The 16,009-nt window shown below is 41.4% G+C and overlaps 1 protein-coding gene across 2 annotated transcripts in view; it reads right to left on the minus strand.

The window, feature by feature from the left end:
• The window catches only part of COL24A1 (collagen type XXIV alpha 1 chain), a 270,456-nt gene that overhangs the window by 153,599 nt on the left and 100,848 nt on the right, over positions 1 to 16,009 (minus strand). For both annotated transcript variants that reach the window (XM_090049548.1, XM_090049547.1), the window contains exons 13-15: positions 15,416 to 15,469; positions 11,101 to 11,145; positions 17 to 70 (exon numbers count right to left, since the gene is read on the minus strand). In XM_090049548.1, coding sequence (XP_089905674.1) covers positions 17 to 70; positions 11,101 to 11,145; positions 15,416 to 15,469 — 153 coding nt within the window. The remainder of the gene's footprint in view (positions 1 to 16; positions 71 to 11,100; positions 11,146 to 15,415; positions 15,470 to 16,009) is intronic.

A 16,009-nucleotide genomic window follows, 5' to 3' on the forward strand; every position in this document is an offset into this window, starting at 1 on the left:
CTGCTTAACACCATACCATTGGCCCAGGAATTCCAGAAGGTCCACTAGGTCCCGCAGGCCCCATGCCACCCTAAAATACAGTAAGCAAAATGAACGCTTGTGGGAGGATTGGTAACACACAATTGCATCTCTTAGCTATATGTTGATGTGATTCCTTTCTAACCCAGGCTGATAGCAATCAAAAATTATTTTCATTAGAAAAATGTTTTGTAGTACCAATCCATTTATCTCGGTCAGGTGTCCATCTAACAAACTTCACAATCATTGGTAGCTTCTACTTGGGGAACGGTGAGGTGTCCAGAATTAAAATACTCTATCACCTATATGTACCCAGAAGGAGAAGGCAACTTGATAGGGAAGCATGTGGAAAATTTCTTGTATACCTGTACATTTTATACCTGAGAATACAAGTCAGATGCAACACTGTTCTGTCAGCACCAAAGGAACTATTCTCCTGTGAATAATGACTCTAAAGGAATGGCTGTGTGGGATTTGTCATCTTTCAGCAACTTCCACATCAAATATACTCAGTTTACAAGTAACTATATAAAATGTTTTTTTCCTAAACACCAGCTGTGCAAACTTAGTTTAAGCTGTGCCAATCAAGATAGATCCTTTCATTTGCATGCAGCTTTAACCAGTAAATAAAGGTTAACAAAATCTAGTACTACACTGCTCCGCCAGGCAATTTAAACTTGCAGTTCTACTACTAGATGCTAGAAGAAAAGAAACAAAGGAAAAATTAAAGGAAAAACTAAAGAACCAGCCCCTATATTGCTGCAACATAATTGGCTGAAATGATCTGATAAAGGCTAAAACCATTAAGAGACGGGCTAATGCTTTTCCACTTTATGCAACTGGTGCAATACCTGAAAAAAATGTAGCTCAGTTATTGTGACTGCCATGAAAGAATGCAAGGGAAAAGTCTAAGGATGAGATGTTTTGTTATTTTCTGATATCATAAAAATAACATGGAAAAAATGGGAGATTCCCAGGTACAACCCCTTCTAAACTTTAGCACATGTCTGTTGACACTCTTCAAACATTAGTGATAAAGAATACTTAATATAGTCTCAATACACATTCTTCTGCAGCCATCATCAGCTTCATGGATAGTTAAATGGAAAAGTAAGATTGATGACTCAACTTTCCAATGCTTGAGAAAACTCTCAGGGAAACTGATCTCTCCACATTTGCTTCCAATCCTCCATGGCTGCTTTAAGGAGCTCTTTTACCTTGTTAGGTGCTGGCAGGAGGACTGAACGCTACATTGTAACACCCTATTTTTTTCTGCAGGTATGGCAGCAAAGCAAACTCACTTAAGCTATGTTAGTGGTACCAGAAGTATGCTGGAATACGCACTCAGAATGAGAAAGATGCTGCCTTCAGAAGCACACAATGGACTCTGCACAGAAACATTACATTTACAAAAGCAATAGGAGGACATTTCAGATGGATTTCACAAATTAGGTCATGGTCTAATATAGCTGAATCTAGACTAGGGATAAACATTCTGATAGAACTTAAATGTGGGCTTCTCCATGGTCTTCTGGCACTTCATACTGAAGATACAGATTTCTGCTCCAAGTACATTCAAAGGAAGATATATCACCGTTTGTTGCACTGAGATGAAGCAAACCCGTGAAATTAAAAACTTAGATGATAGCTGAACTGATGTGATCAATTTTTAAAACTGTTGTGTGTTTTAGGGCACACTGATTGGTTTGGCTGAAACATTATAACAGGTGTTGAATGAACAAATCCACATGCCAGTCAAAGGGGAAGAGAAAAGGGAAACTTACCTAGTTAGTAAACTGGTGACTTAGTTATCGTGTTTTTTAATTTTAGTTACAGAATTGCAAACTTTTCATAGTTAAGACAATACACACCTTGGCCTCATCCAGATGAGCATGGACATTTGGTTCCCTGAGGCAACCAGCGGTGGCATACCTTGTGCCACTGCTAGTTGTCCCCAGGGAATGCCTGTGCCACATACCCTCTAGCACACAACAAGTTACTCTGGCTGGGGTAGGGGAGGCTGGGGCCCCTGGAGGTGCTGTCCTGGAGGCCTACTGGGGCTGCAGCAGCAGCTACCCTGCAGGAGCAGCCATTCTGCCACTTGGATCCAAGCCAGCAGCCAGAGCATGGCTCTGGCCAGCTTGGTTCTGACTTTGAGAAGCGCATGCTGCCTCTGTATATGTCAGTCCACATTTTTTTGTGCAGGTTTTTTGACCCCTTGATATCCACGGGTCAACTTCCCACCCACCCCAGATGTGTCTGCAGTACCACATACCGCACGGCAGTGCTCATTTGGACACGTCCCTTATGTTTATGAAGATGTGATTTCTTATTATGTGATTGGTTGGTGATTTGCATTTTGTTTCAGAAAAACATTTATAGGGTTTGGGCTGTTTTTGATTTCAGGAAAATATCGCAACAGTCTTGGTCAGTTTCGGACATAGTTACATGCCTTCAACTATGGCCTCAGCTGGAGGCAACACCCATGTACCATTATTGCTGTAAGTGGATTTGCATAGGTGTAGCTGTATGGAACCTAGATGGATCGACAGATGCGCAAGAAGAAATAAAAACTCACTGTTGGTGTGTTGGCTCTGCAAGTCTAATAGAAGCAACAAGGAAATAAAACTTATTTTTATTGTTCAAGTCAGCAGGTATGCCTTGAATTACCACTTGGCAAACACTGGTTAACCAGCCATTTTTCAGAGCAGAACTATACTTTAAATCTGCAGAAGTATACACAATAATTCATAACTGTCAGATTACCCATTCTAACACTCTAAGCATGATATGCAAAATGTGGAAACATTTACATTATCATGAGAAAAAATGAGAAAAGCATGCTTCTGGTTACTGAAATGCTGAACATAAAAATAAGAGTCTAGCATATTAAATATACAAATGTGTATTATCATGAGGGAGGAAAAGGGTTAGCCTCTTAAAAATCAACGTTAGTTCATCATTTTTACTGTTTCAAAATAAAAACAATAGAAAAGTTGTGATCTGATAATTATAGTAGCTAGTTTACTGGAAGTCCACATCTTACTACAATTATGGCTTTATAATTCATGAGACTGAATTATCAAGAGTTTTGATATATCCAAAGACTTAATGGAAGGAAGTCTTTAAGAATTTAGACCCAATCTCCCTTGCTGTTTGCTTTACCATTCCTCTTGAGAACAAACACAAAAAAGTACTTAGTTTTTAACTTGTACATAGGTAGACTGACCATATGACATGAACGTGAACATGTTACTGTTGGCTTCAGCCAGAATTAATATTGCATTTCTATTACATTGTACCATACTAGGACATAATGTAAGTTAACATTAAAATTAAACACCTGTGGACAAATATAAGGCTTTAATGTTTCACTCTGTCTTCACTGTCAATGGGCATTTGCCTGAATTAGATCTGATATAAAAAGTGAGGTCCAAATCATAGCTTTTAATGCATGAGCCACATTTGGGTTGTGGGTATAGTATAGGGAGAGTTCCTGGGAACTCCAGTAGAGTCAACCAGAATTTTTCCTGGGTGTCAGCGAAGCCCTGCCAGTCCTCGAAAGGGCCCAGGTAAAAAAAAAAAACACCTTTAAACCAACTGCAACCTCTGGAATAGCTTTTGTCACTGGGAGCAGGTGGAATCACACCACTGAGACTGTCATAGAGATATCTAATGACAGGCTGAGCAGCACAGAGCAGTACACAGCAGAGATTAAGATAGATCCCCATGTTCTTTACTATTCTGCATTAATCTTATTTCAAAATCTGAGCTATACACCCTGGAGATATCTATTCTGAACTAATTCTAAATCCTCGTTCAGAAATTAGAGGGAATGCCATGAGTCATTTTCAACTCCAAACTGATCATCTCTCTATCTGAAAGGCCCCTTATGTACCAAGTAGGATTAACTTGATTGAGCTGCATGTGAGATGCACAATGTCACTCCTTTCCCCACCATTCTGGCTACCCCTCAGATTTTGAGTAGCAGCGATCAGCAGTACCCTATCACAAGCATGGCATATATATCTTCATGCACATTTTTGTCTGCACATTTGCCACTAAATGCAGTGGAAACCATAGATGAGGTGAGGTCCCAGATGATTGGAAAAGGGCAAATAGAATGTATCATTAAGAAAGGGAAGAAGAAAGATCCGGGATCTTACAAACTAGTCAGTCTGACCTCAAAACCTGGAAAGATCATGGAGCAGGTCCCTAAGGAATTAGTTGAGGCACACAGAAGAGAACAATGTGATTGAGAAGAGCCAGTATGGATTCACCAACAGCAAGTCATATCTCATCAACCTGGATTCCTTCTATGATAAGGTGAGAGCCTCTGTAGATGGAGGGTGTGAGCAGTGGATGTGATATACCTTGATTTTAGCAAGGCTTTTGACACTATCTCCCAGAACATTCCCATCAGAACCAGACTTAGGGAAAATGGCACCCTGGAAAAACTTGTATTTTGCTAACACCCACCACCCCCACAAGTTAGTGGTGCTGCTGCAGGTGGGATCAAGGTGGGTGGGTTGGAGATGGCACCACCCACCTGCGTATACCTGGCCAAGCTCCTCCTAAGCAGTGGCTGGAGGCGGGGGACAGGTTGGGCACCGCACCTCCTGCCTGGGGTTGGGGGAGAGTGCTGCTGTGAGCATGGGCTGACACCCCCCTGACCATGGGGCCCTGGGTGGTCACCCACCCCTAAAGCCATTAATAAGGTAAGGAAGTGCATACTAGATGTAAGTATTGTAAAACAGATACATAACTGGTTGGATTATCATGCTCAACAGGTAGTCATTGCCAGTGGCTCAATGTCTAGTTGGGAAGAGGTATGAAGTGAGGTTCCCAAGGATCTGTCATGGGTCCAGTGTTAGTTAGCAACTTCATTAATGATTTGGATAATGGGACTGACTGCATGCTTAGCAAATCTGTGAATGACACCAAGTTGGGTAGAATTGCAAACACTCCAGAGGTTAGGTCTAAGATCCATAATGATGTGGTTAGATTGGAAAAATATCCTGTAATTAACCAGGTAAAATTCAACAAGGACAAGTGGAATGTCCTGCACTTGAGATGGAACAAATGCACGCACAAATCCAGAGTGGAGAATGACCGGCTTTGCTGCAGTTCTGCAGAGAAGAACCTGGGGACTACAGTGGACCATGGTCTGAATATGAGCCAACAATATGTGAATGTTGCCAAAAAAGTCAGCAGCATACTGGGTTATATTAGCAGGAGTGTCACTTGCACATTCTTCTACTCTATTCAGCTCTGGTGAAGCCTCACCTGGAGTACTCTGTCCAGTTTTGGGCCCCAAACTTCAAGAAAGATTTGGACAGATTGAAAAGAGTCCAGCAAAGAAGGACAAAAATGATTAGAGTCCCAGAAGACATGATTTATGAGGACAGGCTGAAAGAATAATGGTTATTTAGTCTTGAGAATCCAAGATAGCCAGGGGATTTGATATCAGTCTTCAAATACCTGAAGGATGGTTACAGAGAGAATGGAGACGGGGTTTTCTTTGTGGCCAAGGAAGACAGGATTAGGAGCAATGGACCCAAGTTGCAGCAGGACATTTAGGCTGGTGATTAGGCAGAACTTTTTGACTATGAGAGTGATCAAGCATTTGAACAGGCTACCAAGAGAAGTTGTTGAATCTCCATTCCTGGAAATCTTCAAGAGCAGGTTGGATGGCCACTTGGCTAGGATGGTTTAGTCAGGAATGATCATGTATGAGCTTGGGGCTATACTAGATGACCTTGTGAGGTCCCTTACAGCCCTACTTTTATATGATCCTGTGATCCACCTGAAAAACTACTGATTTACTTTTAACTCTCCACAAATGTGGTAGCTTTCAAACACATCACCATAAATTATAACATACACACAATGTGAAGGTACTGACCAAAGAAAACCTCCCATGCCACAACACTCCAAATCCTCACAGACGACCTCATCAGTGGACGGCAACAGAATAAGCCACCTGTATGCTACATATATACATAGAGTAAATGTACACCCAGCCTAAGGCCTTAGTGAAAAATACACTAAAAAAGCCAAGAGGAAAACTCCTTATGGTTTTATAGACTGTAATCCAATTATGTCATCTTCTATTAGTTTGTATATAGTTGTCCATATAATTTTAACTTAGATATTTTCTCTCTTCTCTCCCTGTTTATAGCATCAGCAAAATAGTAGCTATTCCTATAGGAAGCCTTTTTTCTGGCAAAACTAGTCCTACAATTCAGAGTACAATACAGATGATCTGACAACAGCTTAAGCCCTTCTTGTCTACAAACAGGCCACCTTCATGTTGATATTTTAACATGTGGAAGTGGCAGAGCTGTGGGTTAATATAAGAGCCAGCTGAAGCCTTTCAATTTTTAAAAGTGAGAAGAATGTTCTCCAGCATGGCTTTGAACTCTGAGGAACTTGGAGAGGCATGAAGGATTCCTATCTGATAAAGCATATTTACCCTCAACCCCTCTATGAAAATGATTGCTGCTAAGCAACATGTAAGACAAGGCCCTGACTCTTCTAGGGCTGTGTGAAGCTTCAGTCCCTGATTTGATTCAGCAGAGATTTGGCCCAATTTGAAAGCAGCAGACCTGGAAGTGGACCAAAAGCAATTCTGGTCCACTTGTGGGTTCACTGCCGAGCACGCGGGGGGCCTCCCTGTGCTCCTGTGGGATGCTCCATCTGCCCCAGCATCGCAGCATTCAGGAACTGCGCCTGGTACCTTGAGGTATGCAGAAAAAACATTTAAAGTTGTGTCTATAGCTGAATTGCTGATTCTCTGAATCAGCATCAAACCTTCAGATTTGGATTTGGCCGAATCCAATCGGGGTCAGTGATCTGAATCAATGAAACAAATCACTGTCCCCGATTTGAAACAGATAGGACTTGTTTTGCACACCCCTGGTGTGTAGACATGGTAAAGAACAGCTCCTATTGTATTATTACCTCAAACCTGAACACTGCAGGCTCAGCAGGCTTGCACTATGTTTGTGTCATGATGTCAACCCAAGAAAATGACATTTGATTCTGAAACCCCAAGCCATAGTATAAACAGCAGAAAAGGAAGAGTTGCATTGAGGCATCAAGCAAAAACAAGGCTTATGCAGTTGGAGTCCTTCTGCAGAGCACGGTGAATATGGAGCCAACCCCTCCACATACCTGTTAGGTAAGGTAATCCCCCCATTTCTGTATTCCAGGTGTCAGGAAACCCCTTACACTCCTTTCTTATTGGTTGACTGAAGAAAATACAATTGCACAGGCTTGTTTATCATCCCCAGTTTCTGTTATTAGAAATGTTAGATGATCATCAGTGGACACAAAAATGTTCAACCTACCCTTTCAGATACATATATCTTCCCAAGGAAATGGGAATGTTTAACACTCAAATACAGTGTACACATCCATTAGGGTCTCTTTCACCTTTTTAAATGACAACAGCTTGAGTCATAGATGGCAATTCCTAGCAGGTCTATGCTGGAAGGTTTACATCCTAATCATATGTTACAATTTCTTAATCAGAAATAACATAAAAGAGGCAGTCAACAATTTTTAAATGAATGTGCTCCCTGTTAGATTATTGAAGATAAAATTCCAGAGAAAGCTACAGTAAGAAAGAGAAAACAAACTGTAATGCAAAAGCAAATGTGAAAAAGTGCAAACTGTTACACTCTGAGTTGCATAACTGATTCAGATGAGACAACTCATGTAAGTAAAAATGTGTGTGTGCTTTGTATCTACCTGGACTCGTTTGCCAAGAAAATATTCCTTGTATACTACTATGATGACAAACCTCAATCAATCAGGGATAATGTACTTTTATATAAGTATTTTAATTCTATATTATAAACATACAATAATAGTTAAAGAATATAAGAACTCAACTGCAGCATACTTCTTAAAACAAATTTAGATGGCCGTACTTTGAAGAAGCAAAAATATCAAGAATGGTTTAGAACTTAAAACCTCAAACAGACAAAAAACGATTCTAGGCTTTCCTAACTAAAACAATAAATACACCTCTACTCCTCCATATGGCTAGTTGTGCTTGTTTATTTAACCCTGACATTGTCTAGCTCTGATGCTGTCATTTGACGATTTTCATAACTAGAGTATGAAGTGCTATCATTTGAGCTAAGGAAGCTCATGAAGGTAGCATGATATTCATAAAACCTATTCTGTGGAGGGTAGGACACTGTAGAAATATGTCACATCCGCATTATAGTCAAGAGATACTTATACTAAGAAGGCAAGGTTATTTGGGTGAATCTCGTATCTTTTATTAGACCAACTTAAATTGTTGGGAAAAAAATTAAGCAAGCTTTCAGGTTTAAAAACCCTTCATCAGGCTGAGGAAGTTTCAGCAGTTGGTGTGTACTCTTCCTAGATGGAATGAAATGTAAAGAAGCCAGAGGCTGGTCTGGTATGCATACAAGACAGGCAGTCAGTGAAGATGTAGATTGAGGAGTCAGTGGGTGAGAGACAGGCTGGGTGGGGGAGAAGGGGCATGGATAGTGGAGAGGTACCTGGGGAGTCAGACGTTAGGCAGGTTATAATGTGTCACAAATCCAATGTCTATATTTAGTCCATGATTTTTTGTGTCTAGGAGGTTGATGAAGTGAAGTTCATAGGCTTGTCTCTGAGACGTGTTTTGTAAGTTTCCTTTGAGAATTAGAACGGAGAGATTGGAGAGAGTGGTTTTCTTGTGAGAAATGTGCCCCCACCAATAATTGGGTATTCCTGTCTTTGACAGATTTCCAGTGTGCGATCATTCAGGTGCACAGTTGTTCTTTGGTCTCTCCTACATACTTTCCATCTGGGCATTTGGTGCATTGGATGGAAATATGACATTTCTGGAGGTGCAGCTGTAAGATCCGGGAATGCTGATGCCTCTGGTGTGAGGTGTAGTAATTGTGGGCATGGTGGAGATGTGTTAGCAGGTTTTGCATTTCTTGTACTGGCATGGTCTGGATCCATTCAGTGTGTTCTGGGTCTAAGGAAGTTTGTTTCTGGTGATGAGGTTAGTGAGGTTTGGTGCTTGTTTGAAGGCTAGAATGGATGGCTCTGGGAAGATCTTTTTAAGAATGGGGTCTCTTTCTAGAATGGTCTGCAATTATTTGTGGATTTTCTGTATGGGTTTGAGGGACGGGTGATATGTCATAACCAGTGATGTGCGATTCGTGGGGGGTTTTCTTCTGTACAGGAATACCCAATGTGGTATCCTGGTGGCTCTTTCAAATGTGAAATCTCTCTCTCTGGAGGAGTGTCCTTCTTGGGTGAAAGCCTTTTTAAGATTGGTGAGGTGGCAATCCGAGGTGTTTTCCTCAGTGCAAATTCAGTGATATCTGGGGGCTTGGCTGTATATCACAGCTTTTTTGGCATGTTCAGGGTGATTGCTGGTTCTGTGCAGATATGTGCAGGTCTGTAGATTTCTTGTATAATGAGGTCAGTATTTTGCCATTATGGATGCTGATCATCATGTCTAAAAAGGAGATGCCGGTGCTGGAGTATTCTAGAGAAAGTTGGATGGAGAGATTGTGATTGAATTCTATCAGAAATTCAGCAATCAGAGATTGCAGGTTTTCCATCCAAATGATGAAGATGTCATTGATATATCTTAAGTATAGTAAGGGTTTGACGGTGCAGTCCTTGAGGAATTCTTCTTCCAAGTGGCTCATAAAAAGGTTGGCATACTGTGCGGCCATTTTGGTGTCCATAGCTGTGCCTATGGTCTGGAGGAAGTGTTGGTTATTAAAAGTGAAATTGCTGTGAGGATGAAGTGTGGCGCAGTGAGGATGAAGTGTGGAAGGTCAGTAATATCTTTGGGTCTGTACTCTGAGTTGTAATCTTGTTCTTGTAGATATGCCATCCTGGTGTGGGATGCTGGTATATAGGCTGGTAACATCCATGGTGGCTAGGAGGGTGTTGCTGGGAAGGCGGTCTATATTTTTAAGTTTCCTTAGAAAGTCTGTAGTGTCTTGGACAAAACTTGCTCTTTGGGTGACAAGCAGTTTTAGGATTGATTCAATGAAACCTGACATTTTCTCAGTTAGGGTCCCATGGTTGGATATGATGGGTCTTGCCAGAGTTCCCTTGTTTGTAGATTTTAGGGAGCATGTAAAAAGTCCCTGGGTTGGCTAGCAGGGGGGATCAAGGTCTATAGTTTTTCTTGTAGTCCTGATAGAAATGATTTGATGGTATTATTGAGTTTCATGGTGAAAAGGTGAGTAGGATCTTCTTGTAGTTCTTTGTAGTAGGTGGTGTGAGAGTTGTCTGTTGGCTTCCTTTATGTTGTCTTCCCAGTTTAGGATGGCTACGGCTTCTCCTTTATCTGCCGGTTTTACTACTATTTGGAGGTTAGATCTTAGAGATTCTATGCCCTTTCTCTGGTAGAGAGGGGTTGTTATGGTGTTGTGTGTTGTTGATTATTTCATTGTTCATTCTTTCCCTGAAACAGTCAATGTAGCGGTCTAGGTTAGGGTTTCATCCACTATGAGGTGTCCAACCTGATGTTTTTTTGGGGGGGTTGTGGTTGATTCACCCAAAGAACCTTGTCTGCCTATGTCCTTAGACCAACATGGCTACAACCTACACCCTTATACTAAGAATGTATTCAGTAATAGAAAATAGAAAAATTTACAGTGTACAAGAATTAGCTCAATGTGATATTGCTTTTAAACATTCAGCAGACATACTACAGTTGAATTAAATAACAGACCTTCATTATGTTACATATATCAAAACACTGTACCTAACAAAAAAGTAAAAATGAGAGGGGGAATAAACTAGCAATTTAATATTTTTAAACTAAAATATCCAACTCAGCAGATCAGCAATAAGTAGAGAAATGTTCCACCTCTTCTGAGCATTGATATAAATGATAATACCAGAATACTCAGGGTAGGTCACTGAAATAAAGATAGTTTTAAATAGTATCTCAGAAACTCACAATTTTGAGACTTATTATTAAGACTTTGGGCAAAGGGACACAATGTAAATGCTTTAATGAAGTACAAAAAAAAAAAAGGCTGGGGGTGTGGGGTGGGGGAGGGGGGAATGTTTACTCACCCTCAGCCCTGGAAATCCAGGAGGTCCTACACCACCAACAATTCCCTTTAAAAAAAGTAAATTTGGGACAATCAGAACTTTAATTTAATATTTTAGGATACTCTTCGAGCTGCAAAGAAAAAACTGGAGTGCCTGCTTGTTTCTGATATAGAAAAAGGGCCTGCAGAGTAACGACTGTAACTAACATCGCACATAAAAGACATATTTTCTAAAACCTTTTTCTTAAGATATGAGACCTGGAAATAAGATTTGCATTAGACATAACCACCCCCAACCCACAAAACCAAATTAGACATGATATTCCAAGATTTTAAGAGAGGTGAAACAAATTTAAGGAAAGCAGCTTTTCTTGGGGAGAAAAAGCACACTTACATTGCTCATGTCCACTAGTCAAAAAGGGAACTGGCTTTATTTTTAAAAAATTGTACAGATGTCTTTTAAAGATGATAATAGACAATTGTCTCTATCACCCCAAGGCCCCTGGCAGAAAATGCAGGTAAGATACAATGGGATCTGATACATGATCCACATGATCTTGCTTCATGCCTTGCCACACATGCATGGTTGGAAGCATGACTGGGATTGAGCATTGGATCCCATCACTCCTTGCCAGTGCAGGGGGAGCCTAGGATCATATTCCAGGTGCCCCCACACCAGCAAGTGGCAAGGTCCTACGGCTGGGAGCCTTGTCAGCTGATGGCGGGTGCACCCCTGCGGCTCGGAGCCCATATCAGCTGACGGGGCTCCCAGCTGTGGGACCACTCCTGGCCACACGTTCAATTAATGGTGTGATAGGAACCAGTCACAAAGTTATTACATATTTTTTGTGGAAAAACTTTGTGGCTTATTCCTTGTTTTATGACAATATTAATTACTTGAACATGTGGCTGGGCTACAACTTAAGACGTGATTACCTGGTTAATCATGTCTTAAGTGTAATGTGCAGCAGGGGCTGAAATACATGAAATTTTACAACATGTAGCCAGGAAGCAACTAAGATTACTGCACATCTGAAATACATTTTATTACAGCTGGATTTTTATTTAAAACCTAAACTTAAGAAAATAAAATGCTTTGAACATTTTTAGGAAATGTAACAAGCTACCGAGTCCACTGTAATCCATTCTGGTCATATTATTGCCCTGTGGCCAACAGTACTTAGCCACAAAGACTGCATACTCTGTACAGAGCAGGCAAATCTCTACGAGAAGGCGGGGTAGACTGAAACCTAACTGAGACTCTATTAGCCTCCCAGGGCTGCATCCTTCCCACCGATAGTCACAGTATGTTCATTTTAATTACCACATGGCCTGCTGGGTGATGAAAATAAGATTCAGGGCTCAGTGTATCACTCCCCAGCAGAAAGTAGGAGTGGTCTGCATGAAGGTGAATCTGGGCCCAATGTGAAGCTGCTTTATCAAGCCCTCCAGCTGTCAGAACCAAGATTCAAAGAGTGCCTTTTTCCTCTCCCTACTACTCATTCACTTTCTCCAAGCCACTTTTCACCACCAATAAGGAGGGCTCTATCGCGCAGCATGGCATGGACAGGGAATTTCCCCAGAGTTGATGTATATGGTTCAGAGGTTGCGAGGGTTGAATGGACAGTTGACATCATTACTCTGTTAAATAAACCAGGGCAGGAATGGGGGTACATCAAACATATTCCAGCCAGAGATGAGAAAAAGAGAAGATCCCCTGAGTCCTCAGGGAGCTCTTATCATCCCAGAGCTCCCTGCTCCACATCACCAGCCCTAGAGTATGCTCAGCAAATATCACATTAGCACTGCAGTCTGACCTAAGCCCCTTGCAGCTGCAAGTCTGGCACTTTGCCTGAACAAGCCCTGCAGGCTGGGGTTTGGGCTGACTGTCAAGCAGTCAGTGCTATCAGCAGCTGTCTTGGCAGATTAGAAGGAACCCATTTTCAAACGTTTGGCACTAAAAGTAGTTCTTTGTGCTTTTTAAGTCTATAACTTAAGATCTAGATTTTCTAAATTTGTCTCCATTCAAGTGTTGCTTTAGCCCTCCAGGTCTTCTGGAAAGAATGCATCTGTTTTGCTGTGGGAGGTGGCAGTGTGGGAGGAAGTAAGGAAGAACTGACCCCTGTGCATAATTTGTATAGTAGTTGGTTAAATTTATAAAGCCTTTAAAATGCTTTCCAGGTGAAAAGTGCTGCATAAATGTAAGATATTATATTACCCAAATCGTTTAGTTCCATGGATCAGAAAGGCAAAATATGCATGAAAATACTGGCACCACAGGGAAATAACGAGACCAGCAGTATTTACTGAGACCAGAGTCTCTGCTTCAGTGAGATTCCAAGTGATGCAGTAGAGGAGGACTGTTCCTCAAAGAGCTGGTTACAAGATCCCTGGTTCCCTGCCTACCTCCTGCCCTCAGTCCTATTTAGAACAGCCCCTGAACCCCAACCGGCAGTGGTTCCCAAGGGACCATGTAGAAACTATAATCCAGCCACTCCTCCCCCCAATTCTCTGCCTATGGGAAAGGTACTGATGATGAGCCAACTATCCTAGCCCTTTATATTCTGGGAACTCTTTTATGTCAAAGGTAACCCAAGTTAGGGACCTGTAGACAATGTCACCTGGGAATGGAGCAAGACAATTCCTTTGAAAATGAATACCTTACCAGTGACACAACTTATATATTTTGAGTGTTGCTCATTAGAGCTTGGCTGAAGATGTGCAACCAACGAAAAAGCAGTCACTTTGCTAATGCTTATTTACTAACTGGTAGACTAGCTAAAGTCTGGTCTGAAGCTTATTCAGTAGTAGTTCAAAGAGAAAACCTAGCAAAGAAGTATGAATCTTCATAACAAGAAAGAAGCATAATTCAATATCCTGCTTGCCACCAGACAATTCTGAGGTAAACAGACCGCTTCAACCTTAATCTGAGCCTATTTTGCATAAAATGAGCTTTTCCAACCAGGAGATCTTATACTATCTTTCAGCTGTCCTGTGAAATATGAATTTTCATTTCCACCAGAGAGATATTTTACAAATTTGCACTCTCCTATGCCTGAGGTAGGGTGTGCGTGCTCAAAAGCTTGCAAATATATATATTTTTGCAACTATCTAGTTGGTCTAATAAAAGAGATCTCTTCCCCAAGTGTTCGGAAGTAAGCATACAAAAGCCAATTTCCTGGTACACAAATCAGAATTCCCCCTTTAAAGATAATCTTGGACTCTGATTTAATGATACCAATGCAATTCATATCCTAAGACCTTAGACATTCAGAATTTTAGTAACAATCTATTTTTTCTACTTAGCCTTAAACAGGAATGGGCTAATTCTCAAAGTTGTCAAATGCCTGCAGCTCCCAATGGGAGCTATATGCAATCAGCAGCTTTTAGGAACTCCTTTTTTTCCGGATCTTATAGTGCTGCCAACTAGGCCTGTGCGAAATTTTGCTGGCTGTTTCACTTCAACACTGTTTTGACTCATTTTGAGCTTGAAACAGCAACATCGAAATGAAACAAAGGGCTTCAAAACAGCTTTGAAATAAAACGAGGCTAACAGAAACATTTTGAAAGTTTCAAATTTCGAAGAAGCCAGGTGGTGGGAGACAGGGGAGAACTAGGGCTGCGCTTTCAGCGGCTCCACAGACCCATGTGGCTCAGCCCAGCGGGGAGCACAGCCCTGGCTCTCCCTGCTTCCCATGGCCAGGCTGTGGGAAGCTAATTGCAGCCCATGGGAAGGGAACTGAGCATGGGCTCAGTTCCCCTCCCCAGTGCTGCAATAGGACTGGGGAAGGGAACCGAGCCCAATCGCTCCCCAGCACTACAGTAGAGCTGAATTCCACTTCCCAGTGCTATGATCAGGCTGGGGAAAGGAACTCAGATTGGGGGCTGCAACGCTGGGAGGACTGGCACAGCCCCCACAGTTTGTGGGCCCCCGATCTGCCTGCCGGATGAGAGAGGCTGTTTTAAGCTTCCTCATTATAGCCTATGGGTGAAACATTGAAACAGTGTCAAAATAGTATCACTGTTTTGATGAAACAAAATGGAATAGTGTTTTCGAAACAAAATGAAATTGAAAAAGAAATGCTGTTCCGTCGAAACCTCGAAGCGCATGTTCAAACGGAACAGTGCCATTTCGCCCACCCCTACTTCCAACCATCATGCTATCTTAGCACCTAGCAATAGCAAGTTTTCTTGTGGACATTCTCAATTCTCATTTCAGGGTAAAAGCTCTGGTCAGGGTTATATATTATGTTTAATATTTTGTCAGGTTTTGTCAGTGTCAATTTTAATGACATCAGATTTCACATTGCAAAGGCAACAAGCGATTTGATACTTACAGGACTCCCATCTGGACCAGGGGGTCCTCTGTTTCCAAATTCACCTGGAAAACCCTGGTAACAAAAGGGACATAGCATAAAACCACAGTGATCACAGGATGTTTGTGTTGTGATGGTAAGAAATTTTGCAAGAGTAAACAACTGGCTTTTTATTTGTTTTTTAACTAAGGCTGACGTGGGTTTTCAAAGAAGCCTACAGATACATGAGTTTTCCTTTGGCACTTAATTCCCTTAGGCTCCTTTGAAAAATCTCTATACAGATCATCTAAAAGTAATGAAAAGTTAGATGACACCAGCAGGGAGGAAAAAAATATTGCAGCTGCCCATTACAAACCACACCTTTATTGATTTTCTCATTCCAAAATTCCATCTAATATGCAATCATATAACTTCCTTTGAAGGTAAGACTGGCAGAGTCACACTCCTAAGCCTTTATGAGGGCAATATGATTCATGTATCCATTGGAATGTTGTGATCCTGACTCCCAGTTATGTGCCTTTACCACAAGACCACATTTCTCCAGTGCCTATAATATTTTCCTAAAAACTTAAAGGTATTTCAGACAGCAGATTCATTGCAGCACGTGTACTGGAA

This window comes from Crocodylus siamensis, chromosome 5 (assembly GCF_052110815.1).
Source record: "Crocodylus siamensis isolate JL-2025a chromosome 5, ASM5211081v1, whole genome shotgun sequence".
Classification (NCBI taxonomy): Eukaryota; Metazoa; Chordata; order Crocodylia; family Crocodylidae; genus Crocodylus; species Crocodylus siamensis.